We start from the raw sequence: 22,973 nt of genomic DNA, 5'->3' as shown, positions 1-22,973 counted from the left end.
TAGAAGCAGATAACAGAAATAGCAGCATGCTATGTATGCCCTTCTAGATACATTCTAGTGAACTTTACGGTTATAACATGCTTTGTTTGATGCATAATCTACTAATATGTACAAGTTGTGTAACAACCAACACAAATTGTATCCATGTGCTAAAATAAACACGACATAAAGTGATGTGATCTCCTCCAAGCAAACAGTTCATTATTGCAGTTCAACGTTTGGCACATAACACAAACATATCGAAAAAACATTGTCTTTGGCAAAAATATATATAATGTCATGGAAGGTAAACTGCAGTATAACAAAAGATTGTCTGTCCTTAGAGGAAAACGTAAGGGGCATAAGTTTAGATGTCCATGTTCAAAGTGTCATCTAAAGGAGGATCGCCACTTGTAGCCTGTGTTACCCTGAGGACATCGGCACACCATCATGTTGTGGGCACTGTCAGTGTGTACCGTCATGTCGGACTTGGCCACTTGAACCAGGCATACTTATACTTTCTGTTACACGTCTTGACGTGGCTAGACAAATCGTTCTTGCTGGCATATTTGGTTCCTAAACAATGAAGCATTTGAGATTGATATTATGATGCATGCTGGTTTGACCATGGTATGCCAAAAGGTTTTGTCAAGCTACAACTACCGAGGCAGTCAGCTCACATAGAAAAGCAACAATCTTGTCAATGCTAAACCAACTACCATCAACTCGTAAGTTTTTGTTTTGTTAAATATCTTAAAATATATACATCAGACAAAGGTTACACATTGATACACATCCTAAAAAAAACCATTCGGTGCACGATGCAAGTTAGGTTTAGTTCACGATATTAATTAAATTGGATAAAATCTTAGCTAAATCATGCTTAATGTGCTCGGGTGAAATCACAGTTTTTACTGTCCAGCGACAATATGGAAGTTGCCAATTTATGGATTTAACCATATACTAGCGGAAACAGTAACTACACTCAATATAAAGTTATATAACGAAACATTAGATTGGGATAAAATAATGCTTCTTTCAATATGTCTAACAGTATCGCTAAACCAAGATTGTCTAATAATCAGAAAAGATATGGGCGAGGAGAAGCTGGAAAACAACACAAAGGCAATCAAAAGTGTAACATAATGTCAGATAAGATGTGATGAATAAAAAGAACAATGAACTTTAGCATAGAATAAACTTTATTCCCAAGCGACAACAAGGACTGTAACTGGGGATGAATAGAGCATAAGTATGGTAACTGTCAAGAATGGGATGGACATTTCAACAAGTACCCCGCTCAGTAAAGTTGTACGCGTGTGACAGTTAAATGTTCAACAGTGTCACTATCTGGTGTAGCCACCCGGACACAGGTCATAGGGTTTGAAAGTTATTTGATGGATAGAAAACAAATCCAAATTAAACATTCTACCGGCTGGAGTACCACAAGGGTCTGTACTTGCCAGGTTGCTGTTCTTTATTTACATCAATGTTGTAGTTGATAATATAAATAGTAATATTAGACTTGTTGCTGACGATATGTCCTTGAAAATTATGTTAAAAACCCAGCCATCGCAGCTTCAGCGTTAAACAGTGATCTGACCGAAACCTCCAACTGGGCGAAAACTTGGCAAGTGAAGTTAAGCCCTGAGAAAACTGAAAGTATCTCATTCTCTCGCAATATGATACCATTAAATTGATCAAATCTCGTAATGGATAGAATCATTGTAAAAAAAATGGTAAGTCAATATCTGGTGTAGCCACTCCGTAAACGGATCAGGTCCGCCACACGTCCCCTCTTGCTCAAAATCAGACGTCTGATCCTAAACTGAGGGATGTGTTGCCATTCCTAAAGCAAAGTCTGGGTCAAGTTTTGGAGATTCTGTACTGAAGGGTCCCTGGCTCTAACCCTACGTCCCAACTTATTCCATAGATGCTCGATTGGATTAAGGTCTGGGCTTCGAGAAGGCCAAGGCAGAGTCTCAACGGCGTTGTCAGTCACAGTTCGTGCTCGTTGGGGTCGGGCATTGTCATCCATGAAGACAGGACGTGTGGTAAATGCATGGTTATCAAAATGAGGCACAACAAAACCGCCAGTTATGGTATCTGGGTACCTTGTCCATTTAATGTCCTCTGAGCTGTGACCAAATCAGGTTTACAATCAAAGGAGCAACATCCCCATACCATTATCACATGCACAGATGATAGGATGCCTCCAGACAAGAGTCCTACCATCTGTGTCGTGCAGTCAACACCGACTCTCGTCAGATCAATGAATCATCCTCCATGACCTAAGTTCCATTGTGCTCGAACCTGACACCAGGCTAAAGTGTTCCGCATGTGTTGGGGGTGAGAGGAGGGGACGTCTTGTTGGTCTTCTGGCCCCAAATCCTGCTGCATTCAGTCGACGCCTGAGGGTGCTAAGGGACACTCTGTTGTTGGTAGGCCAGTGATGACGAGGTAGCTTGGCGTCCCTGTCTTTTCTGGCACTGGTCTTGCGTGGACGTCCTGATCTCGTGCCTCACATGTCCAGTCAATGTGTTCTTTCTGATGAGTCGACTGATTACAGCATGATTATTGTTCAACGAGGTGGCAATAGCCCGACCTGTCATGCCAGTTTGGTGCATGCCAATGATTTGCCATCTTTGATTTTATGGGATAATACACTTAGGCATTTCAGTGACAATCGTTCCCAAGACAGGATTTCAAATTGGTAGAACTTTCATTCAAAATTAGTAGCAGTAAAGACGCATGAACTTTTTTTTTTATCAAACATGAATTTATCTATAGAGACCCCTTCAGTGTGCCTACGGTTCGCATAAACGCACCCACAAGGTTGGGCAGTTAAGTTAGCTGCCATCTACAGGCAGATGATGGGGAAACACACAGTTACCATTTGAAAATCTCTACATTGAAAATGAACTCACAATTACGCTTCAGATTTGTCGGTGCGATACTTTTGACGAGGTGTATGTATTCCTGAAGACATCTCGACTTTAAGGTCCTGATTCACAACTTGCATGTTCATGTTCATGCACGGCGCACAATTTGGATGTTTGCGTGTTTGTTGGGAGCATGATATTTACACGTGTGTTTAGTTTAATGTGAACAGCACAGAATGATTGTTTAGCTACCAAGTGCTCATTAAAGAGTTTTATTTAACCCTAAATACGCAATACCACGGCTTGCTGAAAATCAACGTCTACGAGACGTAAATATGGTGCAAACAGGAATGGCACAAACACGCCAGACATATTAATGTTCATCGAAACACACTATCATCTCTTTAGAGACGTTATCTATAGCAGGGCAACACTCATAACTTGCCACGCGCCGGTCGTCCACGAATCATGTCACGTCAACAAGACAACCAAATTCGGTTGATCCATCTACGGCATCGATACCAAACTGCCACATTAACACCTGGGGCAATTCCTGGGTTGAGATCAATTAGCGGCAGAACCGTACGCAAACGGTTGAGGGAGCATGCGTCCTCGACGTCAAGCGATACGCCCAATTGTGCTTCCACGTCACCGCCAGGCAGGCCTAGTTTGGTGTAGACAGCATTTGAGGTTCAAAAGACAAGACTGGGTACAGAATACTCTTCACAGATGAGTCGAGGTTTCACCCTCTGTGCAAAAGTAGGGACGTAATGTCACGTTGCAAACAGCATGATGCCCGCCCACATGTTGCACGTGTTGTGACAGACTTTTTGAGGCAGCAATGCATTGCTATGCTGCCACGGCCGGCTTTTTCTTTAGACCTCTCCCCCATAGAACATATCGCGGATGAGTTGGGTCGACGCCTACGACAGGACCAGAACCAGTCGGTAACGCTAGCTCATTTGTGTCAATCTTTGGGTGACGTTTGGAACAACTTACTCGAGACAGTTTCTAATGATCTGGTCTCTTTAATGCGCCGACGCTGACTCGCCTGTATTAACGCAAATGGTAGTTACACCCGATATTGACATTGTGCGTTCAGGGTGCGTCGCTCCGTCTCCTGTTGCTAGGTAAGGGTTTTGTCAATGAAGTTTTTATGATAAAACATATATAAGACGAATTACCAAAGTCATCTTGTTATTTTCCATAAGAAAACATTTACACCACTTTATATGAAGCACAGTCACTTTTTTCCGTCAGTATACACGGTCCTCTCATAACATTGTGGTTTCATATAATCATTCATGGACATCTTCAGAGATTTTATGACATCTTCTTTAAATTTTGGCATCACTTCCTCGACGCTTCATCTCAATACAATTAATATTCTCAGTTTTCTATATCACTTTACCTATTTTACCTGTGACCTTCTCCCTTATCAACGGAAAAGGTAACCATGTTTGGGTGTAATAACTTCAGACTTACAGTTGAATGTGACCGCCTTACAAAGACTCCATATAACGGACGCTTCTGTTTATTCTGCAACACCGGAAGCCTTGGTGCCGTGGTAGATGAACTACTATTGATATGTGATAGATATTTCCAACCAAGAAGAAACTGTCTCGCCAATCCTCTCATCAATCCACCAACCACCCGTCAAAATGTCGCGTTGTCCTTGATGGAACCTATGCAGTGTTACGTCCCTTCTTGCACGATAGGAACATATGTGATCCAAACCCAGTTCGCCCGGATTATGTTTCTAGGTTTGTCAGCACCATACCCGTGTTCGTAGGTTCACAAAAGTGGTAACTGTTGAAGACCTGCATCACTTTGGGCTTTCCTCTCACATCAAGTTGACACGCCGTGAAAGAACTGAAACCTCATTCAAAGCTGCGTGAGACTAAACTCACTCACACACTCACTCACTCATTATTTGCCTTATTTAGGACGTTATTGCTTTCCCTGTGCCAGAGGTTCGTTCACTGTATGTAAATCAACTGCAAATTGTTCTTTCTACAACTAATGCAAACGATATGTTAGGCACCGAGTAAATTAATATACACAACCAGACGTGTATTGATACAGTGCAGTCGATGACAACTCCTGTCACGTCGTGTTATATGCTCCTGTCTGTGATTCTACTAAGGTGGCAGATGAACACATTACTCCTCTGCTCTTTCCTGTATCACACTTTTTCTGTAATGTCCTATAATTGTTTAAGTTGCAATCTTCTATCATGTTAGAAATCCGTTTTCTAACGGTTAAAATATATTGAAAAGTAACACACAAACGACGAAAGAATTCAAGTTTATGATTTAATGCTTATTAAACCATAGAATCCGGTAACAAATAACGGAGTAATTCATCTCAAGTTTATAAGAGCGTAAAACAACATAACCGTGTTCACGCATCCAAAGTTCATCATCCATTATTATGAAATAGCATTATTACAAATATTTTTTTCATAATCAAACCATGAACACAATATAGTATCATGTTCATTTTTCATGATGCAATTAATATAGAGTACCATCATCATTCATCAAGTGTTCATTATCAACTGAGGAACACTGTGCCCAATGCTGATCACACATCTATAGTGGACCACTCCTCGAGGCACGACATTCTCGGACGCACGTCATCAAGTCATCTCGACGGCATGGCGTGCATTGTCTTTGCCTTCACTAAGCCGAATGCGTCTACAGATGATGACAACGACGATGGCGGTGATCGTAACTGCAACACCCACGCCTCCAATTGAAGCACCTAGAACGACTGCAGATACACTGCCTGGAGATAAGCACAGGATACACGGTCAGCTGGCTAAACATTTGGTTGGCATCTATTTGGCAAAAACCTGTATACTTGTCCAGTGTCTCTAATGTCTGGTTATATGTTCACAAAGACGCGATACTTGGCCATGGCGATTGACTTAAATAATTTAAACTTCATAAAGGATCAAAGAACCAAAATATGTGTCCCCAAGTGACATATTATATTGGGAATAATAATAGTAACTTGCATCAGAAAATGACAATTATGAAATATGAAGAAATCACATTGTATAACCGATCTCCACACGTGCGATATTATTTGTAGTAAATAAGATAGCTACGAGATAAATCTCAAAGTACAATGAAGAACGAAGCGTGGTTTATTTCCCGACAAAACATGGTTCTATCATGACGTCTTTTCTGGAGATTCGATCATACGCTCGCAACAAGAAGACGTCTTAAATTTGACGACGTCGTTGTTTAGAGAGAAGCTTCTAGTGAGTTGTTCCAAATAGATGTAGCCTCGCAACGCAGATAAACGCAATGGCCGAACAATCGCATCTAAAGGTGGGCGAGATATGAAACTCGGCATTGTACGACAAACAACTCCCACACGTCATTTATTTCAAACATAAAAAGCCAAATCCAGGAAGTAGTTCAAAATTGACCTCGTTTCATTCATTTTAAAATTGGACAACTGTGACCTAAGGTCACACATGCAGTGCGTATTTAATTACCTAGGCACTTTGAGGAGTATCTAATGATGACTTCTAGACAATGAGAACATTACAAAGGAAGTTACGGGGTAAGTGTTGGACTTGCCTTGTTCCTTGGCCACAGTGGTGTCGGGGAAAATCTTGACATCTGTTGTTTTTTTGCCAGTCACCATTGTTCTTGTGCTCACCGTCGTGGATGTCTTTCTGGTTATAACGGAAGTATATGCGGGCGAAGATGTGGACGTTGTCGCATCTCCAGTTGAACTGAGCCAGCTTGACATGTCTAACGTTGATGAGGCTGAAGGGGATGTTGATGATGACGAAACTGGTGATAACGATGATGACGTGGGTAGATGTAGGTGTGTGGACGTGGACGTGGACGTGGAGGTTGACGTGGATTTTGATGTAGATGTGGACGTGGGTGTGGACGTTGGCGTGGGTGTAGGCGTGGGCGTGGGCGTGGGCGTGGGCGGGGACGTGGACTTTGATGTCGACATGGACATGGGCGTAGGCGTGGGTGGGGACAGAGATGGGGACGTGGATATGGGTGTTGAAGGCATGCAAGTTGGAGTGCCTACAGATGAAGACGAACGTGTGGCAGGAGGCACTGTTGAAGAGGTCGACAGACATGTACCACAGTCTGCAATGTCACAAGAACTACGTGTTTATTCTACACGGGTTGATTTGATAATGTGCGGTCACAGAAGAATATCCGCAAACACCTGAGTAAATTGAACAAATTATTTTCCTGTGACAAGTCAGTGAAATAAAAAGGGGTCTGTGACCATTGGGAACGTGGAGTGATCAGGAATTTGCAGAAAAAAGGGATTAACACCCAAGGCCATTCATAAAGATATGAGAACAACACGAGAGAAGGATGATCATTCCGAGGCCACCGTAAAGGACAACCGAGTTTAAGCGTGGCAGAGAGAGCCTAATGGGGCCGTCACACCATGACGTTCTGGTCAGCGTTCTATGACGTTTGAGGAAACGTTGGTAGTCGCCCATGGTCGCTGGGATAGCGCCAGAAGAGCGTTGTGTGAACGCTAGTGAACGTCGGTGATCGCCGGGAATCGGCGGAGAACGCTGGTCCAGAAAAAAAAGTTTTGAACATGCACGAAAGTTCTCACTGAGACCAGCGTTCTTCAACGTTTAATTTTAAACGCTGAAGAACGTTTAATAACGTTCGTGGAACGTTTTACTAACGTTCGCCGAGCGTTGCACGCGTTCGGCTATCGTTAGTCAGTCGTTACTCTAGCGTTACTTGGTTGTTACTAATCGTTTGCTTTGCATTGAACGACTCACTGGCGACCTGTCAACGACCGCTGAACGGTCCCATAGCGCACCGTAAAAATAACACGCCAGCAAGACGCTATTCTGTCGTTATTCACACGTTAGTCACACGCTCAACACGCTCGTCTAACGTTGACAAATCGTTTGTCGCGCGCCAGTGGCACGTTAGCATACGCTAATGGTTTTCAGGGGTATCTTACTTGGTCGCTGTTACACGCTTCTCGTGCGTTAGACACACGCTAGTCATGCGTTAGGCACACGTTAATCACACGCCAGATGTGTCATCCTCATTCTAGAACGCTCAAAAATTGAACGATTGAAATGTTCAGAGAACGTTGACCAGAACGTCATGGTGTGACGGCCCCTTTAAAGACGACCCGATTCCTGGAAGGCCTGTCTCGTCAGTAACACAAGAAATGAACCGATGATTCCACGGTCTCGTGATGACCGATCGGAGAATGTCATATTGCTAGTTCAGTAGGCATTTCACAGGAGAGAGTACAATCTATTATAACAGAAACTTTGGCATTGGAGAAAGTATCATCTCGTTTGGGTGCTAAGCTCCTGATATCTCATAAAATGACTCAGATGACACAACATGTCTCGTGGTATCTTGCATCGATCTGTGACTATGAATGAAACATGGGTTCACCACTTCCAGTCACTGTCCAGACAACAAGCAATACATGTACAGGGGAAGCATATGACATTATCGCCACCAAAGATGGCAAAGGCCAATCAGCTGGAAAGATTATGGCTTCCGCGTGGGATGCCTAGGGTGTCATCATGGTGGACCATCTTCCGAAAGACTAGACAATAAACAAAGAATGTTATGCTGCACTTTTGAGGCAATTATTGGATGAAATTAAGAGTGAGAGACGTGCGAAGCTGAGAAAAGTTGTGCTCATCGATCAGGACAATGCGCCAATACAGAAATCAATCAATGACATGGCTTCAATTCACGAGTGTGGCTTCGAACAGCTTTAGAACCCGACATATTATCCTCATCCGGTGTAGGAGGCTCAAATGACACCCCAGGCTCAGACGACTCCAGAGTCATTTAAGCATAGGCCCATATGACCCTAGAGTCAAATTTAGGGAGAGTTGTTTGAGCCTACTACACCGGCTCCGTCAGTCTTCCATCTGTTCCCAAACATGAAGACAGCTCTCGCCGGCACCCTTTTTTACTCGGACGATGACGTTATGTCAACTGTGGAGCAAGTTTGGACAACCAAGAGAAGGAAGTCTACGAAAAGGGGATTTAATCTCTCCAACATCTTTGGCAAAAGTGTATCAATGTGGGAGGGGGAGTATGTTGAAAAGTCATTTGAACGTCAATAGGCAAAGTCATATTACGTGAGGCTAAAAACAACTTATCAATCCACCCTCGTACAATAAGACATATAATAACAGTAATATATGAAATATATTCATGCTACAATATAAACTACTATCACGATACGGTATACATATTTCCATATCTTCGATGAGCATTTGAATGATTTTTGTTAATTATCCCCCGGACCACCCTACCCCACCCTATCCCACCCTAAACCAGCCTACCCCACCCCACCTAAACCCAAGCTAAACCAGCCTACCCCACCCCATCCACCCCACCCACAAACAAAGGAAAGTAAACATACCCATTGTTGCATTCACGCAGCGGCCACTCAAGCACCACTGAAAATATATATGATTTAATGTTCTCGGCGTGTATTCACGTAATAAACTGATTAAATGTAAACAAATGACATTATTTTGCCATTAAGCGATTCCTGATGACGTGTAGAATGTTGCAGATGTTGTGTAACATGTTGGTGTCAGTGTGTATTATGCTGTTGATGTTAATTACGACTTTGCTGGCATTGTGTATTATGTTCCTGGTGTTGTGTACCACGTTGCTGGCATTGTGTGTCATGTTCCTGTTGTTGTGTACCACGTTGCTGGCATTGTGTGTCATATTCCTGTTGTGTACCACGTTGCTGGCATTGTGTGTCATGTTCCTGTTGTTGTGTACCACGTTGCTGGCATTGTGCGTCATGTTCCTGTTGTCGTGTACCACGTTGCTGGCATTGTGTATCATGGTCCTGTTGTTGTGTACAACGTTGCTGGCATTGTGCGTCATGTTCCTGTTGTTGTGTACAACGTTGCTGGCATTGTGTATCATGGTCCTGTTGTTGTGTACAACGTTGCTGCCATTGTGTGTCATGTTTCTGTTGTTGTGTACCATGTTCCTGGCATTGTGTGTCATGTTCCTGTTGTTGGGTATCACGTTAGTGATGATTCCATGTTGCTGGCATTGTGTGTCATGTTCCTGATGGTGTGTACCACGTTGCTGGCATTGTGCGTCATGTTCCTGATGTTGGGTATCACGTTAGTGATGATTCCATGTTGCTGGCATTGTGCATCATGTTCCTGGTGTTGTGTACAACGTTGCTGGCATTGTGTATCATGTTCCTGTTGTTGTGTACAACGTTGCTGGCATTGTGTATCATGGTCCTGTTGTTGTGTACAACGTTGCTGCCATTGTGTGTCATGTTTCTGTTGTTGTGTACCATGTTCCTGGCATTGTGTGTCATGTTCCTGTTGTTGGGTATCACGTTAGTGATGATTCCATGTTGCTGGCATTGTGCATCATGTTCCTGTTGTTGTGTACCACGTTGCTGGCATTTATGTGTCATGTTCCTGATGTTGTGTACCACGTTGCTGGCATTGTGTGTCATGTTCATGTTGTTGTGTACCACGTTGCTGGCATTGTGCGTCATATTCCTGTTGTTGTGTACAACGTTGCTGGCATTGTGTGTCATGTTTCTGTTGTTGTTTACCACGTTGCTGGCATTGTGCGTCATGTTCTTGATGTTGGGTATCATGTTAATGATGATTTCGTGTTGCTGGCATTGCGCATCATGTTCCTGTTGTTGTGTACCAAGTTGCTGGCATTGTGTGACATGTTCCTGATGTTGTGTACCACGTTGGTGGCATTGTGCGTCATGTTCCTCTTGCTGTGTACAGCGTTGCTGGCATTATGTGTCATGTTTCTGTTGTTGTGTACTACGTTGCTGGCATTGTGTGTCATGTTCCTGTTGTTGTGTACCACGTTGCTGGTATTGTGCGTCATATTCCTGTTGTTGTGTACAACGTTCCTGGCATTGTGTGTCATGTTCCTGATGTTGGGTATCACGTTAGTGATGATTCCATGTTGCTGGCATTGTGCATCATGTTCCTGTTGTTGTGTACAACTTTGCTGGCATTGTGCGTCATGTTCCTGTTGTTGTGTACAACGTTGCTGGCATTGTGTATCATGGTCCTGTTGTTGTGTAACACGTTGCTGGCATTGTGTGTCATGTTCCTGATGTTGTGTACCACGTTGGTGGCATTGTGCGTCATGTTCCTCTTGCTGTGTACAGCGTTGCTGGCATTGTGTGTCATGTTTCTGTTGTTGTGTACCACGTTGCTGGCATTGTGTGTCATGTTCCTGTTGTTGTGTACCACGTTGCTGGTATTGTGCGTCATATTCCTGTTGTTGTGTACAACGTTCCTGGCATTGTGTGTCATGTTCCTGATGTTGGGTATCACGTTAGTGATGATTCCATGTTGCTGGCATTGTACATCATGTTCCTGTTGTTGTGTACAACGTTGCTGGCATTGTGTATCATGTTCCTGTTGTTGTGTACAACGTTGCTGGCATTGTGCATCATGTTCCTGTTTTTGTGTACAACGTTGTTGGTATTGTGTGTCATGTTTCTGTTGTTTTGTACCATGTTGTTGGCATTGTGCATCATGTTTCTGTTGTCGTGTACCACGTTGCTGGCATTGTGTATCATGTTCCTGTTGTTGTGTACAACGTTGCTTGCATTGTGCATCATGTTCCTTTTTTTGTGTACAACGTTGTTGGTATTGTGTGTCATGTTTCTGTTGTTTTGTACCATGTTGCTGGCATTGTGCGTCATGTTCCTGTTGTTGTGTACAACGTTGCTGGCATTGTGAATCATGGTCCTGTTGTTGTGTACAACGTTGTTGGTATTGTGTGTCATGTTTCTGTTGTTGTGTACCACGTTGCTGGCATTGTGTGTCATGTGTCTGTTGTTGGGTATCACGTTAGTGATAATTCCATGTTGCTGGCATTGTGCATCATGTTCCTGTTGTTGTGTACCACGTTGCTGGCATTGTGTATCATGTTCCTGTTGTTGTGTACAACGTTGCTGGCATTGTGTATCATCGTCCTGTTGTTGTGAACAACGTTGCTGGCGTTGTGTATCATATTCCTGTTGTTGTGTACAGCGTTGCTGGCATTGTGAGTCATGTTTCTTGTATTGTGTACAGCGTTGCTGGCATTGTGCGTCTTGTTCCTCTTGTTGTGAACAGCGTTGCCGGCACTGTGTGTAATGTTCCTGTTGTTGGGTACCACGTTGCTGGCATTGTGTGTCATGTTCCTGTAGTTGTGTACAACGTTGCTGGCATTGTGTATCATGGTCCTGTTGTTGTGTACCACGTTGATGGCATTGTGTATCTTGGTCCTGTTGTTGTGTACCACGTCGCTTGCATTGTGTATCATGGTCCTGTAGTTGTGTACAACGTTGCTGGCATTGTGCGTCATGTTCCTGTTGTTGTGTACAGCGTTGCTAGCATTGTGCATGATGTTCCTGTTGTTCTGTACAGCGTTTGCTGGCATTGTGTATCATGTTTCTGTTGTTGTGTACAGCGTTTGCTGGCATTGTGTATCATGTTTCTGTTGTTGTGCTCCACGTTGCTGGCATTGTGTGTCATGCTCCTGTTGTTGTGTACCACGTTGCTGGCATTATGCGTCATGTTCCTGTTGTTGTGTACCACGTTGCTGGCATTGTGAGTCATGTGTCCTGTTGTTGTGTACAACGTTGCTGCCATTGTGTATCATGTTCCTGATTTTGTGTACCACGTTGCTGGAAATTGTGTGTCGTGTTCCTGTTGTTGTGTACAGCGTTGCTGGCATTGTTCGTGATGTTTCTGTTGTTGTGTACCACGTTGCTGGCATTGTGTGTCATGTTCCTGTTGTTGTGTGCAGCGTTGCTGGCATTGTGCGTGATGTTTCTGTTGTTGTGTACCACGTTGCTGGCATTGTATGTCATGTTCCTGTTGTTGTGTACAGCGTTGCTGGCATTGTGCGTGATGTTTCTGTTGTTGTGTACCACGTTGCTGGCATTGTATGTCATGTTCCTGTTGTTGTGTACCACATTGCTGGCATTGTGTATCATGTTCCTGTTGTTGTGTACCACGTTGCTTGCATTGTGCGTCATGTTCCTGTTGTTGTGTACCACGTTGCTGGCATTGTGTGTCATGTTCCTGATGTTGTGTACCACGTTGGTGGCATTGTGCGTCATGTTCCTCTTGCTGTGTACAGCGTTGCTGACATTGTGTGTCATGTTTCTGTTGTTGTGTACTACGTTGCTGGCATTGTGTGTCATGTTCCTGTTGTTGTGTACCACGTTGCTGGTATCGTGCGTCATATTCCTGTTGTTGTGTACAACGTTCCTGGCATTGTGTGTCATGTTCCTGATGTTGGGTATCACGTTAGTGATGATTCCATGTTGCTGGCATTGTGCATCATGTTCCTGTTGTTGTGTACAACTTTGCTGGAATTGTGCGTCATGTTCCTGTTGTTGTGTACCACGTTGCTGGCATTGTGTGTCATGTTCCTGATGTTGTGTACCACGTTGGTGGCATTGTGCGTCATGTTCCTCTTGCTGTGTACAGCGTTGCTGGCATTGTTTGTCATGTTTCTGTTGTTGTGTACCACGTTGCTGGCATTGTGTGTCATGTTCCTGTTGTTGTGTACCACGTTGCTGGTATTGTGCGTCATATTCCTGTTGTTGTGTACAACGTTCCTGGCATTGTGTGTCATGTTCCTGATGTTGGGTATCACGTTAGTGATGATTCCATGTTGCTTGCATTGTGCATCATGTTCCTGTTGTTGTGTACCACGTTGCTGGCATTGTGTATCATGTTCCTGTTGTTGTGTACAACGTTGCTGGCATTGTGCATCATGTTCCTGTTTTTGTGTACAACGTTGTTGGTATTGTGTGTCATGTTTCTGTTGTTTTGTACCATGTTGCTGGCATTGTGCGTCATGTTCCTGTTGTTGTGTACCACGTTGCTGGCATTATGCGTCATGTTCCTGTTGTTGTGTACCACGTTGCTGCCATTGTTCGTGATGTTTCTGTTGTTGTGTACCACGTTGCTGGCATTGTGTGTCATGTTCCTGATGTTGGGTATCACGTTAGTGATGATTCCATGTTGCTTGCATTGTGCATCATGTTCCTGTTGTTGTGTACCACGTTGGTGGCATTGTGTATCATGTTCCTGTTGTTGTGTACAACGTTGTTGCCATTGTGTATCGTTCCTGATTTTGTGTACCACGTTGCTGGAAATTGTGCGTCGTGTTCCTGTTGTTGTGTACGACGTTGCTGGCATTGTGCGTCCTCTTCCTGTTGTTGTGTACAGCGTTGCTGGCATTGTGCGTGATGTTCCTGTTGTTGTGTACCACGTTGCTGGCATTGTGTATCATGTTCCTGTTGTTGTGTACCACGTTGCTGGCATTGTGAGTCATGTTTCCTGTTGTTGTGTACCACGTTGCTGCCATTGTGTATTATGTTCCTGATTTTGTTTACCACGTTGCTGGCATTGTGTGTCATGTTCCTGTTGTTGTTTACAACTTTGCTGGTATTGTGCGTCATGTTCCTGTTGTTCAGTACAGCGTTGCTGGCATTGTACGTGATGTTCCTGTTGTTGTGTACAGCGTTGATGGCATTGTCCGTGATGTTTCTGTTGTTATGTACAGCGTTGCTGGCATTGTGCGTCCTGTTCCTGTTGTTGTGTACAACATTGCTGGCATTGTTTTTCATGTTCCTGTGTTGTTGTGTACCATATTGCTGGCATTATGCGTCATGTTCCTGTTGTTGTATACAACGTTGCTGGCATTGTGTGTCATGTTGCTGATGTTGTGTACAGCGTTGCTGGCTTTGTGTATCATGTTCCTGTTGTTGTGTACCACATTGCTGGCATTGTGCGTCATGTTGCTGATGTTGTGTACCACGTTGCTGCCATTGTGTATCATGTTCCTGATTTTGTTTACCACGTTGCTCGAAATTGTGTGCCGTGTTCCTGTTGTTGTGTACCACGTTGCTGGCATTGTGCGTCATGTTCCTGTTGTTGTGTACCACGTTGCTGGCATTGTGCGGCATGTTCCTGTGGTTGTGTACCCTGTTCCTGGCATTGTGTGTCATATTCCTGTTGTTGTGTACAGCGTTGGTGGCATTGTGCGTCATGTTTCTTGTGTTGTGTACAACGTTGCTGGCATTGTGCAGCATGTTCCTGGTGTTGTGTACCACGTTGCTGGCATTGTGCGTCATGTTTCTGTTCTTCTCTACAACATTGCTGGTATTGTGTGTCATGTTCCTGTTGTTGTGTAAAGCGTTGCTGGCATTGTGCGTGATGTTTCTGTTGTTGTGTACCACGTTGCTGGCATTGTGCGTCATGTTTCTGGTGTTTTGTACTACGTTGCTGGCATTGTGAGTCATGCTTTTTGTGTTGTGTACAGCGTTGCTGGCAATATGCGTCATGTTTCGTTTGTTGTGTACCACTTTGCTGGCATTGAGCAGCATGTTCCTGGTGTTGTGTACCACGTTGCTGGCATTGTGCGTCATGTTTCTGTTCTTCTCTACAACGTTGCTGGCATTGTGTGTCTTGTTCCTGTTGTTGTGTAAAGCGTTGCTGGCATTGTACGGCATGTTCCTGCTGTTGTGTACAGCGTTGCTGGCATTGTGCGTCATGTTCCTGTTGTTGTGTACAGCGTTGTTTGCATTGTGCGTGATGTTTCTGTTGTTGTGTACAACGTTGCTGGGATTGTGCGTCATGTTCCTGTTGTTGTGTACAGCGTTGTTTGCATTGTGCGTCATGTTCCTGATGTTGTGTACCACGTTGCTGGTATTGTGTATCATGTTCCTGTTGTTGTGTACCACGTTGCTGGCATTGTGCGTCATGTTCCTGTTGTTGTGTACAACGTTGCTGGCATTGTGCGGCATGTTCCTGATGTTGTGTATCACGTTAGTGATGATTTCATGTTGCTTGTGTGTTATGTGTTGAGTGTGTTGTACTCACGTACCATGTTGCTGGTGTGTTATGTGTTGAGTGTGGTGTACTCAAGTTCCATGCTGCTTGTGTGTATTGTGTTGATTTTGGTGTACTCAAGTACCAGGTTGCTGGTGTGTATTGTGTTGAGTGTGGTGTACTCAAGTACCAGGTTGCTGGTGTGTATTGTGTTGAGTGTGGTGTACTCAAGTACCATGTTGCTGGTGTGTATTGTGTTGAGTGTGGTGTACTCAAGTACCATGTTGCTGGTGTGTATTGTGTTGAGTGTGGTGAACTCAAGTACCAGGTTGCTGGTGTGTATTGTGTTGAGTGTGGTGTACTCAAGTACCATGTTGCTGGTGTGTATTGTGTTGAATGTGGTGTACTCAAGTACCAGGTTGCTGGTGTGTATTGTGTTGAGTGTGGTGTACTCAAGTACCATGTTGCTGGTGTGTATTGTGTTGAGTGTGGTGTACTCAAGTACCAGGTTGCTGGTGTGTATTGTGTTGAGTGTGGTGCACTCAAGTACCATGTTGTTGGTGTGTATTGTGTTGAGTGTACTGTGTTGTGTACTAACGTACCATGTTGCCAGTGAGTATTGTGTTGAGTATGGTGTACTAAAGTACCATGATGCTGGTGTGCATTGTGTTGAGCCTGATGTACTCAAGTACCATGCTGCTTGTGTGTATTGTGTTCATTGTATTGTGTTGTGTCTCGTCTGCTGGTTTGTATTGTGTTCAGTGTGGTGTACTCAAGTACCTTGTTGCTGGTTTGTATTGTGTTGAGTGTACAGTGTGGTGTACTCAAGTACCATGTTGCTGGTGTGTATTGTGTTGAGTGTACAGTGTGGTTTGCTCAAGTTCCATGTTGCTGGTGTGTATTGTGTTGAGTGTACAGTGTGGTGTACTCAAGTACCATGTTGCTGGTTTGTATTGTGTTGAGTGTACAGTGTGGTGTACTCAAGTACCATGTTGCTGGTTTGTATTGTGTTGAGTGTACAGTGTGGTTTGCTCAAGTTCCATGTTGCTGGTGTGTATTGTATTGAGTGTACAGTGTGGTTTGCTCAAGTTCCATGTTGCTGGTGTGTATTATGTTGAGTGTGGTGTACTCAAGTACCATGTTGCTGGTTTGTATTGTGTTGAGTGTACAGTGTGGTTTGCTCAAGTTCCATGTTGCTGGTGTGCATTGTGTTGAGTGTACAGTGTGGTTTGCTCAAGTACCATGTTGCTGGTGTGTATTGTGTTATTAGTGTACAGTGTGGTTTGTTCAAGTTCCATGTTGCTGGTGTGTATTGTGTTGAGTGTACAGTGTGGTTTGTTCAAGTACCATGTTGCTGGTGTGTATTGTGTTATTAGTGTACAGTGTGGTTTGTTCAAGTACCATGTTGCTGGTGTGTATTGTGTTATTAGTGTACAGTGTGGTTTGTTCAAGTACCATGTTGCTGGTGTGTATTGTGTTGAGTGTACAGTGTGATTTGCTCAAGTACCATGTTGCTGGTGTGTATTGTGTTATTAGTGTACAGTGTGGTTTGTTCAAGTGCCATGTTGCTGGTGTGTATTGTGTTATTAGTGTACAGTGTGGTTTGTTCAAGTACCATGTTGCTGGTGTGTATTGTGTTATTAGTGTACAGTTTGGTTTGTTCAAGTGCCATGTTGCTGGTGTGTATTGTGTTATCAGTGTACAGTGTGATTTGCTCAAGTACCATGTTGCTGGTGTGTATTGTGTTATTAGTGTACAGTGTGATTTGCTCAAGTACCATGTTGCTGGTGTGTATTGTGTTATTAGTGTACAGTGTGGTTTGTTCAAGTGCCATGTTGCTGATGTGTATTGTGTTATTAGTGTACAGTGTGGTTTGTTCAAGTACCATGTTGCTGGTGTGTATTGTGTTATTAGTGTACAGTGTGATTTGCTCAAGTACCATGTTGCTGGTGTGTATTGTGTTATTAGTGTACAGTGTGATTTGCTCAAGTACCATGTTGCTGGTGTGTATTGTGTTATTAGTGTACAGTGTGGTTTCTTCAAGTGCCATGTTGCTGGTGTGTATTGTGTTATTAGTGTACAGTGTGGTTTGTTCAAGTACCATGTTGCTGGTGTGTATTGTGTTATTAGTGTACAGTGTGGTTTGTTCAAGTACCATGTTGCTGGTGTGTATTGTGTTGAGTGTACAGTGTGGTTTGCTCAAGTACCATGTTGCTGGTGTGTATTGTGTTGAGTGTACAGTGTGGTTTGCTCAAGTACCATGTTGCTGGTGTGTATTGTGTTGAGTGTACAGTGTGGTTTGTTCAAGTACCATGTTGCTGGTGTGTATTGTGTTGAGTGTACAGTGTGGTTTGCTCAAGTACCATGTTGCTGGTTTGTATTGTGTTATTAGTGTACAGTGTGGTTTGTTCAAGTACCATGTTGCTGGTGTGTATTGTGTTATTAGTGTACAGTGTGGTTTGTTCAAGTACCATGTTGCTGGTGTGTATTGTGTTATTAGTGTACAGTGTGGTTTGTTCAAGTACCATGTTGCTGGTGTGTATTGTGTTGAGTGTACAGTGTGGTTTGTTCAAGTACCATGTTGCTGGTGTGTATTGTGTTATTAGTGTACAGTGTGGTTTGTTCAAGTACCATGCTGGCGCCACACTCTGTGCCCTCTGCAGCAAATGTATCCACACACCGATCTTCTCGGTCCTGGCACAGCATCATGGAACACAATGCGCTCAAGTCGCCGTTATATGCCCCCTGAAAAGATAAACAAACACTGTAACTGATACATATGCGGCTAACGATTTGACACGAGGTTGCGTATAAACATTATGACACACTGGTCTCATTGCAAGGTGTTGGAAAAGTGTTTAGCATGGTGTTCTCAGATGTCGGATCTTCACCATTTAACGAGTGTTTTGTTTTGTGTGACGTGACAGACGAGGCTCCAAGTCACGTAACAGAAACTGTCAAGGCACTGGATAGCCTTCCATAACGCGATAGTCAAGGTGCTACGATAGCCTTCCGTGATGTGATAGTAAAGGTAATACGATAGCATTCCGTGATGTGATAGTCGAGGTACTACGATAGCCTTCCATAACGAGATAGTCAAGGTGCTATGATAGCCTTCCATAACGCGATAGTCAAGGTGCTACGATAGCCTTCCGTGATGTGATAGTCAAGGTGCTACGATAGCCTTCCGTGATGTGATAGTCAAGGTGCTACGATAGCCTTCCGTGATGTGAAAGTCAAGGTGCTACGATAGCCTTCCATAACGTGACAGTCAAGGTGCTACGATAGCCTTCCGTGATGTGATAGTCCAGGTGCTACGATAGCCTTCCATAACGCTATAGTCCAGGTGCTACGATAGCCTTCCATAACGCGATAGTCAAGGTTCTACGATAGCCTTCCGTGATGTGATAGTCAAGGTGCTACGACAGCCTTCCATAACGCGATAGTCAAGCTGCTACGATAGCCTTCCTTGATGTGATAGTCCAGGTGCTACGATAGCCTTCCTTGATGTGATAGTAAAAGTGATACGATAGCATTCCATGATGTGATAGTCGAGGTACAACGACAGCCTTCCATAACGCGATAGTCAAGGTTCTACGATAGCCTTCCGTGATGTGATAGTCAAGGTGCTACGACAGCCTTCCGTGATGAGAAAGTCAAGGTGCTACGATAGCCTTCCATAACGCGACAGTCAAGGTGCTACGATTGCCTTCCGTGATGTGATAGTCAAGGTGCTACGATAGCCTTCCATAACGCGATAGTCAAGGTGCTACGATAGCCTTCCATAACGAGATATTCAAGGTGCTACCAGAGCCTTCCATAACGCGATACTCAAGGTGCTACTATAGCCTTCCGTGATGTGATAGTCAAGGTGCTACGATAGCCTTCCATAACGCGACAGTCAACGTGCTACGATAGCCTTCCGTGATGTGATAGTCCAGGTGCTACGATAGCCTTCCATAACGCTATAGTCCAGGTGCTACGATAGCCTTCCATAACGCGATAGTCAAGGTGCTACGATAGCCTTCCGTGATAACATAGTCGAGGTGCTACGATAGCCTTCCGTCATGTGATAGTCAAGGTGCTATGATAGCCTTCCGTGATGTGATAGTCAAGGTGCTACGATAGACTTCCGTGATGTGATAGTCCACGTGCTACGATAGCCTTCCATAACGCTATAGTCCAGGTGCTACGAGAGCCTTCCATAACGCGATAGTCAAGCTGATACGATAGCCTTCCTTGATGTGATAGTCAAGGTGCTACGATAGCCTTCCGTGATGTGATAGTAAAGGTGATACGATAGCATCCTTGATGTGATAGTCGAGGTACAACGATAGCCTTCCATAACGCGATAGTCAAGGTTCTACGATAGCCTTCCGTGATGTGATAGTCGAGGTGCTACGATAGCCTTCCGTCATGTGATAGTCAAGGTGCTATGATAGCCTTCCGTGATGTGATAGTCAAGGTGCTACGATAGACTTCCGTGATGTGATAGTCCAGGTGCTACGATAGCCTTCCATAACGCTATAGTCCAGGTGCTACGATAGCCTTCCATAACGCGATAGTCAAGCTGCTACGATAGCCTTCCTTGATGTGATAGTCAAGGTCCCACGACAGCCTTCCGTGATGTGAAAGTCAAGGTGCTACGATAGCCTTCCGTGATGTGACAGTCAAGGTGCTACGATAGCCTTCCATAACGCGATAGTCAAGGTTCTACGATATCCTTCCATAACGAGATAGTCAAGGTGCTACTAGAGCCTTCCATAACGCGATAGTCAAGGTGCTACGATAGCCTTCCGTGATGTGATAGTCAAGGTGCTACGATAGCCTTCCATGACGCGACAGTCAAGGTGCTACGATAGCCTTCCGTGATGTGATAGTCCAAGTGCTACGATAGCCTTCCATAACGCTATAGTCGAGGTGCTAATATAGCCTTCCGTGATATGATAGTCGAGGTGCTACGAACGTCTTCCGTCATGTGATAGTCAAGGTGCTATGATAGCCTTCCGTGATGTGATAGTCAAGGTGCTACGATAGACTTCCGTGATGTGATAGTCAAGGTGCTACGATAGCCTTCCATAACGCGACAGTCAAGGTGCTACGATAACCTTCCGTGATGTGATAGTCAAGGTGCTGCGATAGCCTTCCATAACGCGATAGTCAAGGTGCTACGATAGCCTTCCTTACCGCGATAGTCAAGGTGCTACGATAGCCTTCCATAACGCGATAGTCAAGGTGCTACGATAGCCTTTCATAACTCGATAGTCAAGCTGCTACGATATCCTTCCTTGATGTGATAGTCAAGGTGCTACGACAGCCTTCCGTGATGTGATAGTAAAGGTGATACGATAGCATTCCGTGATGTGATAGTCGAGGTACAACGATAGCCTTCCATAACGCAATGGTCAAGGTTCTACTATATCCTTCCGTGATGTCATACTCAAGGTGCTACGATAGCCTTACATAACGCGATAGTCAAGGTGCTACGATAGCCTTCCGTGATGTGTTAGTCAAGGTGCTACTATATCCCTCCGTGATGTGATAGTCAAGGTGCTACGATAGCCTTCCATAACGCGATAGTCAACGTGCTATGATAGCCTTCCGTGATGTGATAGTCCAGGTGCTACGATAGCCTTCCATAACGCTATAGTCAAGGTGCTACGATAGCCTTCCATAACGCGATAGTCAAGGTGCTACGATAGCCTTCCGTGATATGATAGTCGAGGTGCTACGATAGCCTTCCGTCATGTGATAGTCAAGGTGCTATGATAGCCTTCAGTGATTTGATAGTCAAGGTGCTACGATAGACTTCCGTGATGTGATACTCAAGCTGCTTCGATAGCCTTCCTTGATGTGATAGTCAAGGTGCTACGATAGCCTTCCGTGATGTGATAGTAAAGGTGATACGATAGCATTCCTTGATGTGATAGTCGAGGTACAACGATAGCCTTCCATAACGCGATAGTCAAGCTGCTACGATAGCCTTCCTTGATGTGATAGTCAAGGTGCTACGATAGCCTTCCGTGATGTGATAGTCAAGGTGCTACGACAGCCTTCCATAACGCGATAGTCAAGCTGCTACGATAGCCTTCCTTGATGTGATAGTCCAGGTGCTACGATAGCCTTCCTTGATGTGATAGTAAAAGTGATACGATAGCATTCCATGATGTGATAGTCGAGGTACAACGACAGCCTTCCATAACGCGATAGTCAAGGTTCTACGATAGCCTTCCGTGATGTGATAGTCAAGGTGCTACGACAGCCTTCCGTGATGAGAAAGTCAAGGTGCTACGATAGCCTTCCATAACGCGACAGTCAAGGTGCTACGATTGCCTTCCGTGATGTGATAGTCAAGGTGCTACGATAGCCTTCCATAACGCGATAGTCAAGGTGCTACGATAGCCTTCCATAACGAGATATTCAAGGTGCTACCAGAGCCTTCCATAACGCGATACTCAAGGTGCTACTATAGCCTTCCGTGATGTGATAGTCAAGGTGCTACGATAGCCTTCCATAACGCGACAGTCAACGTGCTACGATAGCCTTCCGTGATGTGATAGTCCAGGTGCTACGATAGCCTTCCATAACGCTATAGTCCAGGTGCTACGATAGCCTTCCATAACGCGATAGTCAAGGTGCTACGATAGCCTTCCGTGATAACATAGTCGAGGTGCTACGATAGCCTTCCGTCATGTGATAGTCAAGGTGCTATGATAGCCTTCCGTGATGTGATAGTCAAGGTGCTACGATAGACTTCCGTGATGTGATAGTCCACGTGCTACGATAGCCTTCCATAACGCTATAGTCCAGGTGCTACGAGAGCCTTCCATAACGCGATAGTCAAGCTGATACGATAGCCTTCCTTGATGTGATAGTCAAGGTGCTACGATAGCCTTCCGTGATGTGATAGTAAAGGTGATACGATAGCATCCTTGATGTGATAGTCGAGGTACAACGATAGCCTTCCATAACGCGATAGTCAAGGTTCTACGATAGCCTTCCGTGATGTGATAGTCGAGGTGCTACGATAGCCTTCCGTCATGTGATAGTCAAGGTGCTATGATAGCCTTCCGTGATGTGATAGTCAAGGTGCTACGATAGACTTCCGTGATGTGATAGTCCAGGTGCTACGATAGCCTTCCATAACGCTATAGTCCAGGTGCTACGATAGCCTTCCATAACGCGATAGTCAAGCTGCTACGATAGCCTTCCTTGATGTGATAGTCAAGGTCCCACGACAGCCTTCC

The 22,973-nt window shown here is 44.4% G+C and overlaps 1 protein-coding gene across 3 annotated transcripts in view; it reads right to left on the bottom strand.

Annotated features, from left to right (window-relative positions):
• Positions 1-5,162: 5,162 nt before the first annotated feature.
• Positions 5,163-22,973, bottom strand: part of LOC124142958 (A disintegrin and metalloproteinase with thrombospondin motifs adt-1-like) — a 48,102-nt gene continuing 30,291 nt past the window's right edge. For 2 of the 3 annotated variants that reach the window (XM_048386285.1, XM_048386284.1), the window contains exons 14-17: positions 18,358-18,471; positions 9,288-9,324; positions 6,458-6,991; positions 5,163-5,651 (exon numbers count right to left, since the gene is read on the bottom strand). In XM_048386285.1, coding sequence (XP_048242242.1) covers positions 5,503-5,651; positions 6,458-6,991; positions 9,288-9,324; positions 18,358-18,471 — 834 coding nt within the window. In that variant the 3' untranslated portion in view covers positions 5,163-5,502. The remainder of the gene's footprint in view (positions 5,652-6,457; positions 6,992-9,287; positions 9,325-18,357; positions 18,472-22,973) is intronic. The other variant, XM_048386286.1, reaches the window with a different exon arrangement.

Source organism: Haliotis rufescens, unplaced genomic scaffold, assembly GCF_023055435.1.
Source record: "Haliotis rufescens isolate VD_foot unplaced genomic scaffold, xgHalRufe1.0.p SCAF_6, whole genome shotgun sequence".
NCBI classification, from domain to species: Eukaryota; Metazoa; Mollusca; class Gastropoda; order Lepetellida; family Haliotidae; genus Haliotis; species Haliotis rufescens.
The sequence above is the reverse complement of the archived record's forward strand: the minus strand, read 5'-3'. Positions and strand labels throughout refer to the sequence as shown.